The 15,516-nt window shown below is 41.8% G+C and overlaps 1 protein-coding gene across 3 annotated transcripts in view; it reads right to left on the bottom strand.

Moving 5' to 3' along the window:
* The window catches only part of brip1 (BRCA1 interacting helicase 1), a 58,824-nt gene that overhangs the window by 11,089 nt on the left and 32,219 nt on the right, over nucleotides 1-15,516 (bottom strand). For 2 of the 3 annotated variants that reach the window (XM_078098540.1, XM_078098541.1), the window contains exons 21-23: nucleotides 12,117-13,612; nucleotides 11,792-12,004; nucleotides 11,258-11,400 (exon numbers count right to left, since the gene is read on the bottom strand). In XM_078098540.1, coding sequence (XP_077954666.1) covers nucleotides 13,191-13,612 — 422 coding nt within the window. In that variant the 3' untranslated portion in view covers nucleotides 11,258-11,400; nucleotides 11,792-12,004; nucleotides 12,117-13,190. Of the gene's footprint in view, nucleotides 1-11,257; nucleotides 11,401-11,791; nucleotides 12,005-12,116; nucleotides 13,613-14,193; nucleotides 14,521-15,516 lie in introns of those variants that run through there. The other variant, XM_078098542.1, reaches the window with a different exon arrangement.

Here is a 15,516-nt window from a genome sequence, read left to right as displayed (position 1 = left end):
TGACCGCAAATGAGCAGAATTAGCTTAAGAAACAGATGTCTCTTCGTGGCCGCAAACACAATAGACGTCACGGTGAGAAAAACCTATAGCAACCAAGCCTGGTGGTGAGCTCTTGGAGGCTAGAATACTATTCACCACTAAGCCAAAGGAGCCTCCATATGAGAAGTAGGGAAACAGTGCCCCCCTCTGTCCACACGGAGTACGACATATGGGAGGACTTGGTCCTGTACAGGGCCCTGTGTCAAGGGCACCCTCGAGCAACGACAAAGGCAGCGTGTCCGCAACACTCGCGTGCCACCAAAAAAAGAATTGTTGGGTCGCCTGATGATCATGACACACAATAGAACGCACAGAGAAATACACGGCCCTGTTAATGAGAACAGGGGTGCAAGGGGCTTCGTCGCCCCAAAACTGGGTCATGAAATGGAACCAGAAAAGAGAATAGAGGACTCTGCACATGTGGGGGTAGGTCCTCATGTCACCTGCCCAGCATCTTTGCACATTGATGTGTTTGGATAAAATTTCACACAGCTTGGATAAGACTACCTTAAACCTCCTTTTGTGTTTCTGTCAATAATCATGTTTGCACTCCCATGATCCTGGAGCTTTGGCACTGGTAAACTATTTGCTGCTGCACCTCTACCACCTACATGACGAACTGATGTCGGACTTCTCTGGTACATTGGGATCAACACAGCAGTTACTGACATGTTTTTCTTTTCTTTGCTACCTTTCATCTTTTTATTCTGCCTGCCAGTTTTACAGGAGTTGAGCAAACAATGAATGTTAAAAACATTACGAGTGACAATAAGAGAAGGAATGCTTGGAAGTTCATACAACACATAACAAGATAAGCACCTTAATATTCTAACCACCCTGCATTTATACTACAGAATGCCACAGCAGAATTTATATATATAATATATTTATATATCACATTTTTAAGTGGGCAAATTCAAATACATTGTAGCTTATGTATGATGTATTTTACAAATACAGAAGAAAAAGTTAAAAAGACATGGGGGAGATATTTTACAAATGAAAGGAAAACAATGCTCAAAGATTGACATTAGGCAAAAAAAGGAAACACTAACCGATTGCATGCATTAACCACATCATGTACAGCCAAAGGAGGAATACCCACATGATGTGGTCCACAGGAAGAAAGATATCCCCACCGTGACTGAGCATATGACACATACTAGTGAACCAGTGTGTGTCGTATGACTACGGCGACTATCATGAAGCGGCACTACGAGATCAATCCAAAATCTTTTGAGCAAATCTACCAACTCAAATCCCAAATCCCCCAAATTAAGTCACAGGAAAAAAAAAACACAGGAGCCCAATCAGAATTCTATTACGTTCATTCACTGGCCAAGAATGATGTGATGAGAGGGACTGTCAATATCCACAAATTCTCCTTTTTAGAAGGTGAGACAAATGTTTATATTGATCTGTAAATACACCTGAATGAAATTAATATAAATCAGCAGGGAAGGACAATTTAGTCATTTTATTTTTCTGAAATGAAGTACCTTTATTTGAAGAGGCCAATTTTTCAAAGCTGTGTTATGTAATTCCGTTTTGAATCTAGCCCTCATTTTACTTGAAACACTATACAATATTTGGTCCGTGTCGTAAGCGCAACCCACAGCCCCCACGTAGGCTATAGGCGGGGTGATTCTCCTCATCTGGGGCTTTTGTGCGTGAGCTACAAGAACTCTAAAAGCAGCTGCCTGCTGTTGGAGGAGAAACAGCCAGCGGCACAACAATGAGCTGAAAGACATTTTACATTGTGAGCCGAGGGAAAGCGCAGAGATAATATGATAATTCTCTCTGGTTTGATCACGACAAGCATCACATTACACATCTTCATCGCTGAATGCAGTTTGCTCAGTAGGGATGGGTTAGTGATCAGACACATGTGGTTCAAGGCTCGGCACAAAGCTAGTGCTGTGAGAGCATCATGAGTTGAGAGGTTTTGTCAAACTGTTCTTTCCAAGGTTCAGAACGACCTTAACTGTTGAACAATCGATTCATTATTACCGCCGCATCCAACTGAATAACTGTCTCATCCACGTCCCCGTCAACAGAACATGGCAGATTTAAGCAGTGTCCTTTATCACAGGACCAACGTGTCTCCTTTCATAGGAGTAGCACCACAAAGTGCACACACTAATGTACACTTGTTAAGCTATGTGTTTATTCACACTAAATAAAAGACTGGAGCTCTGTTGAGTACATTTAGAGAAAGTTACCTACAATGTCAGCTGGGAGGGCAAATATTAAAAGAGATAGGCTTTGGAATGGAAGAAACAAAGCATCTTGAAGTGGCACCTGCTATGGGAGCAGGATTGTAAGGGACAAAGGCTGAGCATTATGCTGCCGTTATAAAGAGCGGTCAGACGTGTTTGCTTTGGAGGTGTTGTCTGGTTGCACCAGCGGCTACGTATGGCAGGGACGCCCAGGGGCCCTTTGTTTTCTGACACGAACAGGGAGTGTTGAGAGCCGCGGACACTGATGCGTGACTGACATCCTATTCCACTCTAAAGGACACCTGCAACATCAGAACACGTCTCATTGATCCATATTGAAAATGGTTTACCCTCATTAAATGTTTGTTGTGATGTTGTCAACAACAACGCTCAAAATAAGTCGAGAAAGACGGGTCAGAACAAATCTTTGGGTTCGGCACATTTGTTTGATAGATGAATAAACTATTACACATTACAGAGTAGCTGAATGGTGCATCTTTTACCTTTATGTTTCCTTTAAAGTGCATATCCACAGCTGAGGACAATCTGCACAAATACAAGAAGCATATCATGTCACCTAATGTTTAATGTTCCAGGACTACCACAGTTACTGATGTGTTTCTGTTTATTGCCGCGGTTCAAGTATTCAGGTTCAAATGTTAATTCGAATAGCTGTCTCCAGAAGCTATGCACACCGAGAGATGGAAATGTTCTTCTTGGCAAAAAAGATGAAGCTCGCTCAGATTGGATGGAGACCGTCTGTAAAAAGCAATTTTCAAATCTTGCAATAGATTTCCAATTGGATTGAGGTCTGGGCTTTGACTAGGCCCTTTTAAAACATGAACATGCTTTGATATAAACCCTTCCATTGTAGCTCTGTATGCTTGAGGTCATTTACCTGCTGGAAGATGAACCTCGGCCTCAGTCTCAAGTCTTTTGCAGACTGCATCATATTTTACCAAGGGTTGCCCTGAATCTGGCTCCATCCATCTTTCTCTCAGTTCTGAGTAGTTTCCCTGGTGAAGAGAAGCATCCCCACAGCATGATGCTACCACCACCTTATTTCACTGTTGGGATGGTGTGCTCAGGGTGGTGGGCAGTGTTGGGTTTCCACCACACACTCGATGCGTTTTGCATCGAGGCCAAAAAGTTCTCCCACATGGATTATGGTAACCTCCGAATGAGATTTCTTTGCAGCTCTTCTGGAGTTACCATGGGCCTCTTGGTTGCTTCTCTGATTCATTTTCCTCTTGTCTGGCTTGTCAGTTTGGGTGGACGGCCTTCTCCTGGTAGGTCTGAGGTTGTGTCATATTCTTGCCATTTTTTGAAAATTGATTTTTAGTGTTTCAATGAAATGTTCAGAGCTTGTGATATTTTTTCATAACCTAACCTTGCTTCATAGTTCGCTACAACTTTATCCCTGAGCTGTTTGGTGAGCTCCTTGGACTTCATGATTTTTAGTTCGGTAATGCGCTCTATCTCAACCTTTGTTAGGGGTTTTACAGTTAAAGGGGTGAATACATACAAATACACTGATATGTGGCACTTATGAATAGCTCTGGCTCTAACTCACATACGCATTTTTGTTTCAGCTTTTCTTTACACATTCTCACCATTATCAGACAGATAACGTCACAACATTTCGCTCGAAAGTTGAAAAACTAAAATGGGTCTTCTCAATCGAAGCCGGCGTTGGGTGGGAGCAAGGCAACCCCCCCCCCCCAAACACACATGTGGGATAGTCGGGGGACTTCATAGAGCGCGGCTGCATGTTGTATTGATGCTCATCTGTCCGCACCTCTGTGAACCGGCCAGGTCGGCAACAATAAAACGGGATTACGTCGTACTTCAAACAGAGGGGTGGACACATTCGTGTGCACACTTAGGACTTTCATTCAACACTTATTAACCCTTTTTGAAGTTTGAGCTGGTGTATTCATCCCGCTCTCCATTATGCATGTGAAAAGCAGCTGAGCCCAGAGAAAGTGGAACGGACTTGTTCAAACAGAGATGGGTTGAGAAGTGTCATTCCCACGGCGAGGTGTGCCAGCGAGCTTTGAAAGAGTGATGAGTCAGGGCAAGCTCTCTATGTGTTGCCACAGAATTAAACACTGAATGTGTCCTGTTTGATTTGAGGAGCTCCTGTTCTTAAATAGTCCTGTCTGTCAGCACTGACATATTCCACTAAGAGGCCAGAACAAAGAAGGTATCCGTCATTACCCCGTTGGGATTTTCCTCAATGCTTCGAATGAGTGTGGTAGAATAGGTGTGAGATAATTAAAATGGGAAAGAATCTATCAATTTTAAAAAGAAAAACAACCAATGCTCTGTCCAGCCCCACATCTGCCGAACACTCCTATTTAGTGTTTTAGACATTTTTGGATGATTTTACGTTCATTAGCAAACCTCTTAAAGCTTATGGAACCTTTACACAGGCCTGGACCACCACACAGCACTTTTTTCCATTCTTCAGCACCTTACATTGCATATGTGCAAATCCTTAACACCAACTTAACTTTCTGAGAAGTAGCTTGTAATACCACACCTTTCACCCTCACGGATGCAAAAGTTAAGGCTATCCATCATTTGTAAAAGAGAAAAGGGGAGCATTTAGAGGGAGATGAGTGAGAAGTAACATGTTTGATCTGCTGAAATATTTACAGAAGGATTTCAAACAGTAGGAGTGCACAAGCGTCTCTCAGGGAGTTTCCACACATCTGCTCAGGGTGTCAGCCCTGGGATCACAACTGCTCTCTAAACATATATATCATTCGTCTTCATCAAACTCCAATGCAACCCTAATGCTGGCATTATTTTTAATGACATTGTGTAACGTTCAACGCCACTGTTAAATTAATTTATACATTAGAAAAAAAAAGTATTAGTTCGGAAGTTAGGTCCCGGTTATGAGCAATAAAGTTCTAATAAAACACGCTTTTAAGGTTGAAGAAGAAAGCTATTTGAAAAGAATGCAAACTGGTCCCCTGGCATAAAGCTGGATACACTATACAGCTAACCACAAACTATACAACCAGCCAACACACTATACAACCAGCCAACACGCTATACAGCTAGCCAACACACTATACAGCTAGCCAACACACTGTACAGCTAACCACAAACTATACAACCAGCCAAGACACTATACAACCAGCCAACACACTATACAGCTAGCCAACACACTTTACAACTAGCCAACACACTGTACAGCTAACCACAAACTATACAACCAGCCAACACACTATACAGCTAGCCAACACACTGTACAGCTAACCACAAACTATACAACTAGCCAACGCACTATACAACCAGCCAACGCACTATACAGCTAGCCAACGCACTATACAGCTAGCCAACACACTATACAACTAGCCAACACACTATACAGCTAGCCAACACACTATACAGCTAGCCAACACACTATACAGCTAACCAACACACTATATAGCTAGCCAACACACTATACAGCTAACCCATACACTATACAGCTAACCAACACACTATACAGCTAGCCAACACACTATACAACTAGCCAACACACTATACAGCTAGCCAACACACTATACAGCTAGCCAACACACTATACAGCTAGCCAACACACTATACAGCTAACCAACACACTATACAGCTAGCCAACACACTATACAGCTAACCAATACACTATACAGCTAACCAACACACTATACAGCTAGCCAACACACTATACAACTAGCCAACACACTCTACAACTAGCCAACGCACTCTACAACTAGCTAACGCACTCTACAACTAGCCAACGCACTCTACAACTAGCCAACGCACTCTACAACTAGCCAACGCACTACACAACTAACCAACGCACTCTACAACTAGCCAACGCACTCTACAACTAGCCAACGCACTCTACAACTAGCCAACGCACTACACAACTAACCAACGCACTCTACAACTAATCAACACACTATACAACTAACCAACAAACCGACCAGCACATCCTCCGATAAGTGAAGCGAAGACAAAGATTTACTGACAACATAATAGATAAACATCTTCCAAAACTGTGTTAGTGAATTACACTCACCTCAGAACATTCACCATTTTTGCCACAGAATCTCAGACTGACAGGTTTTAACAGTGTCGCAACACGAATACATATGTGCGCTTTACAAACCATTGTGCATTGCAACTCCAACTTTACTTCCTGAATCGTTGTTATCGTGTCCCCGGTATCTTAAACCGAACGGCTCAACAAGCCCAGCAGGGGCCGTGTGATATACCATCTAATGGCAGGTGGAGGAAGCCTGTGAAGGATTTCAGTGATGGCTACCATCTCGGTCTGAGACTCAGGAAGATGGAGCGCCTTTGTGCTGATAAATCATCTGGTCTTACAGGGAGACTGTGCTTTCCTTTGAACAGCACACCAGGCTAATGGAGCGCTGCTTAAACCAGAGAGGTCATCTCCCCGGAGCAAACCCTTGACTCAAACCCAAGTGCCATTCCTAAATGAGAAGCAAATGTTCCCAAGACAGATTTACGAAAGAGTCTCTTCGAGTGATGCAAACTACAGCATGGAGCTAGGAATCACATTTGGTGACTAAGAGCAGCGGGCAATAAGGAGATGTTTTGCTGCAATGGCCTCCTGATCCAGCTGTCATGTTGTAGACGTGTCATGACGTGACATGATGGCATGGTTTTAGTGTGAGGATCTCATGGTCTTTTAGACAATATATGAGTTTTGTTTTAGAAGCCATGTTAACAAGGGACATTAACTATCTGGATGACATCAAATATATACAGTATTTATCTTCAAATCAAATTTCATCTTCCAGATCTTTTTGTGAAGTACTCCAAATCTGAGGACAGACCATCCTAATACAATGTTAGCGCTGCGGGTGAAAACATTTGATGTTTACTCAACTAATAGAGCCATCACTTTAGAAAAAGCTCATGTAGTTCGGTATGTTTTTAAAAAAGTCTATATTTGACTTATTCCCATATCATATTCGCGATGCTGACATGCTCCCTGAGGCAGGGATAATGTGCACTCCGGCCAGTTTTTAGTGTGCAAACAAACTAAGTAGTAAGTAGAAAGTCATTACTTATGAGGTACTGTAAAATAACAGAGTGATGGACCTGATGGCGGCGCGTTAGACATTAGACATTCAAATATTTCAATTAAAGCAAACAATATCAACCTGCTGGTGGCCCTAGAGAAAAGGTCCAGCAGGATTCATCCACTGATGAATGTCCAACCATAAGTGAGATGTTCCATCAGAGGGACATGGCGATGCCTCGAGCCATGACGCACGCCAGCATGGCTAAAAGGGAAAAGCTAACAGGGGAAATGCGGTAAATTATGATAGGGGTCAAAATTAATGCTCTTAGCCTTAGGCCACCTTGAGGAGATCAATTAATGCTATCGACTGTTGCAGAGTAACACATCTTGTTACATCCCCAATAAAAGCAATCCAATAATCGAAAAAAGGGATACGGACTCAATCAATGAATCAATGAGACGAGAATCTAAATGGAGCTGGATAATCATCAACAACTATTATACGTTTCTGCACAGTCAAATTTAAATAAATAATAATAATAAACAGTTGAACCCAATTGGTGACCAATTGCCATAAAGGGAGGCACAGATTGATTCATACCTGACAGCATGGTGTCTAAAACAAAACCCAACAAATGAACGTGTTGCCTTGTGTACATCCAGACAAGAAGCTCCAGAAAAAACTTCAACATAATACTACACAAAGAAGTTAAGTAGTTTAAGGGATCAGAGATTCTTATCTCGGTCAGTGTTCTCTCATAAACAGGGTAAGGTTGCATATATGGCTGATTGCCAGTACTTAATGCTCTCCTGCTGAGACCTTACTACAATATGCAACTAAAAAGCATCAGGCTTTCAGCTGACAAATGGTTGCCACAATCACACTTATAGCATTACCCAGCTTATTGTGTAAGCACAGTAAGATGAGCCCCAACAACGGATGTCTATATCAAGATTAGTCAATTTATAAAACCACATAGGCAGATTAGGTGTCTAATTCCACTGACCCTCTGAAACAAATCTGGGTTTATTATCCAAGGAGCTCCAAACCTATGACTCAAGCCAAGTTCTAACAGCTGCTCCAGCAGACAGATTGCTAAAGACCCTCCACCACGAGATGATCCGTTCAAGCAATCCTTATCAGGCCACATATGCCTTGAGAAATCAATTTCATTAGCTATTCACCTAATGCTCCACAGCAGCCCATTTCAAATAAGATGTGATTGAAGAAAACTATGTCATAAAACATAGAACAAGTTTTATCGCTTCTCTATTGGGAAGCAAACAATGCAACGTTGTTTTGTTGGAGCATTTTCTAATGACATTACAAATGTCTGTAAAACATCCATTTGTTGTTCCATTGCACATAAAGCAGACATTCTGTCTCTTTATACAGAAATAAGTAACTTTTAATAGTAGCAACACAAGCACAAACTTTAAAAACCACATCACGGGATTACGTCTTACATTTAAATGGAACTACTGGACAGAATAAATCACTCAGACGAAAATAATCACCTTCAATAACCACTGGTGCATGACAGTTATTAAAAGGTCACCATATCAGAGCTTGCAGGCCTACAACCTCATGGCTGCTGTAATAAAGCACATTAAACCCACATGGGGGTTCGCATGTCCTCTTGTTTTCCTGAACATGAACAGTTTTCAAACAAAATGTCCCCCGCAGTAACTACTGTCATGTCAGATGGACACATTTTAACGCAGGTGTTGGAGGAGTGGGGAGCGACATGTTTTGACACAGATGCTTAAGCAATAAACGATGGCGGGCTCAAGAAAAATTGAGATTAACGGGTCAGTCTGACAGTGGTCGACGATATCGGTGAAGCTGTTGTGAACGTGTCCTACCTAAAGCCAAAAGTGTTGGAGCCCGTTCACGGGCCCCGTGCAGTGTTGGGGTGTCTGGCGGTTGCACCCAGACAGACTCCAAAGCTTTACGAGCAATATGGTGTCTGTCAAACTCACAACGGAACAGCAGGAACTTTGAAATGCATAATGCGAGGGTCCAGAAAACAGTGAAGGGTGGACCAAAGTGTGTCCTAAACCCCCTTGTGGCAGAGGGGGGCAGAGACGTGTGTTTAGCCACTGGGTTTAGTCAGATTCACACTGGGCTCCAGATGGCCAAAATCTTTAGGCAATTTCACAAACAAGGCTATCACGCACTGTGAGAGGAGAGTGGTGACTGGTATCTACAATGGCAACACACAAGTCAAAGCACAAGAGAAAATAGCATGTTCGTCTTTGTTCCAAAATATGGGTGGCAGGAAAAATTTGTTATTGTTATAAAAATGTTATTGAGATGCTTGGCCTGGTCTACAAATTAAGTTTCAATTAGGGATATGTTTGTTTTGCTTTTGTGATGGGGGCCAGATAGTGTGACATATATGACAGTATACATTGTATCATTTGTCAATAATTCCTAGCGGTCAACACTTCCCCTTCCAAAAGGTCAAATTACTCTTAATGAACATGTTTTTGTTTGCAGATAGTGAAACAGTGTTTGGAGAACCACTTGGTTAAAGAATAACTAATACACAATATTCATCATTTTCTTTTAGCTACTTGGTTTTAGGCAATTTGATAAAAGAAAAATGAATGTGTGTCACATGTGTATATAAAATCCATGTTGTGTAAAAACAAAACGACTGGAACAAGGCAAATAGATAACGCTGGTTTGAAAGTTCCGCAGAGTTTGGAAAGTTCGTTTAACCTGAATTTACCCATCAATCGGGGTCAAATCTATTTAATCTGACAGGTCACAGTGATAATCTCGACAGTGTTTGGCATTTAAACCTGCCATGTTACCACTGGATACTCCTGGCAGCAGTTTGGATTACATTTTAATGATACGACAGTTTAAGAGGACAGCTAGACAGTGGTGGAATAAATTAATAAGAAAAATATTTAAAACAACAATACAAGGGAACATTGCCAGAATTAGTTTTCAGTCCAAATTAGCAGATTTCCATTATGTAGAAATCTTTGTGAAGAACTATAAATAACGCACCGCTTCTCTACTATATCAGATAAATGAATAGAAGCAATAAACATTTAATAAATGCATCATCCGCCAGCGCATTTTTAACTCACTGAAAATAAGCCACAGCCTCCCCAAATGATTCGAAAGCTTGACATATACTTCAACTGAAGAAGAGATGAGGTTTACATAAACATCCTGTATTAGAAATGCAGGAATTTGTCAAAATGTCCAATACCATTTTAATAGCAACCATGGACAAATTATAGCATTAAAAAAACAGCTTAATAAGGATTACCAATCAATCAATGAGGCTATAAATCCCGACCGAGTCATTCCTAGAAGCTGTGACACTGTTCGGTGCCGTCACCACTTTTAATCCGATTATAGCGGGGGGGGGTTATTGATTGACACAGCATGTGTCCAATTCGTACTAGCTAAAGGTACAAGTGACAAACAACAGGAGAAGCAGAGGGGCTCCACTAATTTGTCTTGTATTGATCATTGAGGATATGGAAGAAGAAAGACACCTCCAGCTGTCGGATTGACCTCCACAGTCACACATCAAAACTGTCTTGGAGACAGAAACGCAAACTACCACTGGGAACATATGGAATGATCCATTCTCTTGCAGACCTTTGACTGTCTAGTTTTGATTTGAATGAAAACATTCAAAAAGAAACAGAAGTTCAGTCTGGAGTGTTGATGATGCAAAGTTCAATTTCTTATTGACAAACAATGGAGGAAAACTGTAATGTCGCATTTTCCCCCAGGAAAGCCAGTTTGTAATACTGCGGATATGTAAATATACTTCAATCAATTATCATTGGGTTACCTCCTTCACCATATCTATTTGAAAGAAAATCTTCAGAATTCTTCCCCATATGTTATATATAAATAAGGGATTATTTTAATCATCATTGTGCTTCCTGCTAAATGACCATGTGTGTTGTAAATGTTAGAGGTTACCTGATCTCGGGCCATGTCCCGAGGGCACTGGATCTCTGCTGCGACTATTGCTGCAGACAGAAAGGGGCTTTGGGACAGGCAGCCTTTGCACTGCAGAAATGTGGTGACCGAGCCCTTCGCAGGATTCCAGATGGCGTTATATGCTGCATGGATGAATAGCAGGGGGAAAGCATGGAACATCACTGCAGGGAGAAACATGCGCCATTTTTGGTCTACCTCTTGCTGTGAATGTTAAAGTTGGTTTCAGCCGCAGGAGTGGGAAGAGCCTGAGTGTATTCTGCTTTACAATTTCCCTCTACAATTATCATTAGTGATTTCTTCTAAAAGTTCATTTCAAATTTGGTTTCATGTAGCCCAACATAGCTAACCACAAATACGTACAGCTTACGACAGCCCCTCTCCCTCTGATATGATATCAGTCATGAGCTGTGTAGGCATTTCCCTTTCTTGATGGAAAAACATGCAGGACAAGTTGCAAAGTATAAGATGTGTCACTCACGATCAACCTTTAATAGTGCTCTAGTCTAGACCCACCAGTCACAGCGCTGTCACAGTAGGGCTGCAGGGCGGCCCTCAGGGCCCTCCTCGATGCCAGGCCCCGGACCACCAGCAGTGGGCCCGAGCCCTCCGACACCGACGGCTGGAGTGGAGCACAGTGGCACCGGCGGCTCGGTGCTGCGGGACTACGTCTGTCTCTTGTCAGAAAGGCTTGATGCTCAAATTGACAAACAGCGCGTTGCAGTGCACCTGAGGGGGGACGGGGGGGCATGAGCGCGGAAATGCATTTGCTTTGATTCCTTGTTGGACTCACATTATTTAATTGCAACTTTAAACTCAACAGGAAGTTCTCAACAATCACCGTGGGCCTCAGGAAGCAGTTCCGTCTCACACACAGAACAGTAGAGGCCCAAAGAGCACGGCTTGCCTTCTTTGACCGCCTGGGAGTGGCACACAAAAAATATCAGCTTTTCTCATGTTTATTTAATATTACGTGCAGCATTTCAGGGGCATGTTTGGGGCATCATTGAAAACATTTTCATGATTCAGACAAGAGAAGCTCTGCTAACCAACTATGAGACGTCAGCAGTCACCAACGACATGAAACAACGACTACGACTGGGTCATTTAAGAAAGTAGAGATGGTAGGTAGTTTCCCTTTGATTTGTTGGAAACAAGTCAACCTGACACGTACCTTTCTTCTTGGAGAGGTCTTCTTAAATATCCTGCGTTTCTGCCTGCAAGATCTCTTTACTTTAATAGCTTGGTTGAAAACATGGAAGTTAAGTACAATTTGACATGAATTAGGTGCATCCCTTGAAACAACACCAATGCAGCATGATATATAACAAATGTTGAGCCCTGGCGGCTTAATTTCCCACGTTGAAGTGTCCCTGAGCACCCGAGATGCTCCCCAGGCAAAAGGTAAAAACTATGGGTTAAAAATGCAATGTAAGTCGCTTTGGATAAAAGAGTGAGCTAAATAACATGTAATGTAATAAAAATGTATAAAAACACAATGGAGAGCATTCAAGGGTTAACCCATCTTTCTATTGTAAAACCAAACTAATAATTGAATTTATGTTTTTGATTAAAGATTATTATATGACATGATTTACTGTAATCCGAGCCCAGAAGTCCCTAACTGGGTTTGGGGCAGCAGCTGTAATGCTCAATGACAATAGCTCAATTTATGCTTCCAACAGAAGTGCAAAGATGTAACTATGCAAAACAGCTGAGACTAGTCTCCATATGGGCCTACAATGTTATTAATGCTGGTGTATAAGCAGTGTTAAGATGTGAACATACAGCAGGCCGTTGGTGTTTGTAGGCACACTGTATGGAAACCATGCATTGATGTGCATACTGGCTGAAGAGTCAGATATTGGACACAACTACATCCTGTCGCAACATTCAGAAAAACAGATTGAGCACTTTAGGTGCAGATGTGATTACCTTTTGGTTGGGTGAGTTGGGTTCCTGGAGCGTCCACAGGACTCGTAGGACCATGTTGTGCTGCTCCGGCTCCTTGCAGACGCCCTACGTCGCCTTGCTTGGGAGTCATCGGGGGAGTACCAGGCGTAGCAGCCGCCGTCGTAGGCGCGTTGTGTTGCCTCACAGCCACAACTGACCTTCTTGACTCACTCACTCTGTCACTTGATTTCAAAAGATGCGGGTGACAAACATGGTTTTTTTCGGAGCTGTATCCTCTTACGAGTCTGGCTCTGGATGGTCTGCTATTCAAGCCCGCCATCATCACCTTCGACCCATGATCTAGTCTGGCCCTGTCGCTCCTCTTCCTGGTCTCTGTAGGCTGAAGACTCACTTTCCCTGCACTCCCTGCTCCACAGCCTCCACCTGTCAATTAACATTAAGGAACATTTGTAGCAGATACATCTGGAAGTCGTAATAGGGATGGTGTGAATGGGGAAGCCGGTGTTATTTCTTTCAGTCCGCTTTGGACAGCATCACTGACTGGCAGATGTGAACGACAGTTAGATGGATTTTCATTTGGGTTACTACGTACACATGGACATGTCAACCATTCATCCTGCTCCTTTTGGATATTCCATCATTTGATCAATATGCTCACTGTGCGTTACAGCAGACTACAGTTGGTGTGAGTGTGTCCTGTGCACTCGTCACATTGTAGGTGCACTTTGTGATAACCATTACTAATGATAAATTGATTTGGATTCACAGGACATCAGTTGATCAAAAACAAATATCTAATATAGATAATTCAATCTGATACAATATAAAATGTATAAATGTATAAATTATTCAATGTTACAGACAAATGATGAAATAAATGATAACTTAAGGGTTAGCATTACTAATAAGTTGACATTCATTTAATTGTGTCCAACATGTAAAATATCAATAAACTAAAGTTGAATTAACTCTGTTTCTTGATGATTTTTTTTTTATCACTGCGGTTTTTGCTATGTCGAATTTATAAGGATTTTCTTTTCTGTTGCATTTTGTCCCGTATGTTCTTTTAACTAGCTTTAATGATTCGGGGCTGAGGGCAGGAGCTGAATTAGAGTAATGGGAAGAAACAAGTCATTACCGAGGCTTCCAGTAATGTGGCTCCCTATTAAGTGCTTTTATCCACGCTCGGGGTTTTGATGATGCCAACGAGTGGCCATGCGTATTACATATACAAGGGTCCTGGGGAGCCAGTTGATGAGCAAAGAAAGGCTTTAATGGAACACTTGTCCTCTCTGCTTGGCTGCGCAAATCACACATTGGTGAAGTTTGAGCTGTAATGAGACAAATCACATCAGTGTAATCATGTTTAATCTTATTTTTGGGTCTCCCTTCAACACGGCCCGTTTGATGATTCGGCATTTAGCATCGGCTCAATTGAAGAACCTCGGCTCCTTAAAACAATCACGTATGGCCATTAAATTGTTGATTACATGGTTTTTCGCCGTGGATAAAACACAAAAAGGAGGTCACGGTCTAAATGTCAGGGAATTATTCACGACTGCAAATATGGAAAGTACACCGTAAATGATCATCACCGGCTTAGTCTTATGCGTTTAGATTCATTATATGGAATTCATGTGTTTATAGTATTCTAGTCTACGCTCACTGGTATTAATGGACAAAATGCTCAATTGTAAAATTATGTTTTGTCTTTACTGTGCAGCAAAGTGTAACTGGGAGCTGGTCAAAGTAGTTATTATTCAGACCAAGACCACATATAGAACATAAACGTAAACTACCCATCAGTATATATAGTGGTTTAAATGACCCGAACCACAACTAGTTGCAACAGAAGAGCCTCTCTTCATTACGTATCATTACATATCAGAAGAAAAAAGGATAACAAATCAATGAAACACTAACATTCAGCTTTATTGTGAATTAACAGAATTGATAGGAACCCTTATTGAATGTAAATCAAATGTGTATCAACACCATTTGAGTTTAGGGTACATTTCATTTACATAAGTGGAATTGAAAAACAAAAGTCTCCTCTTTTGGTTTAATCAGGCATGTCTAAAATATGTTCATCATCCATCATCTGCAAACACATCATTAAAACCAAACTCAATGATTACCTACCTCAGAGGAAAACTAATTGGTGTGTGGTTCTGTATTTTAATGATTCGTTAAAACGCACGTTCAATAAAGACATGAGTTTTTTAACTGAGAACTGGCCTTCGTGGCCTTAATGTTGTCACACTAGATCAGAAGCTGAGTGAGTGCTGATCCCTCATCAGTTACTGTGTGCATGGTGAGTGACATGA

This window comes from Gasterosteus aculeatus, chromosome 1, assembly GCF_964276395.1.
Source record: "Gasterosteus aculeatus chromosome 1, fGasAcu3.hap1.1, whole genome shotgun sequence".
Taxonomy (NCBI): domain Eukaryota; kingdom Metazoa; phylum Chordata; class Actinopteri; order Perciformes; family Gasterosteidae; genus Gasterosteus; species Gasterosteus aculeatus.
This window is presented reverse-complemented; position numbering and strand designations above follow the sequence as displayed.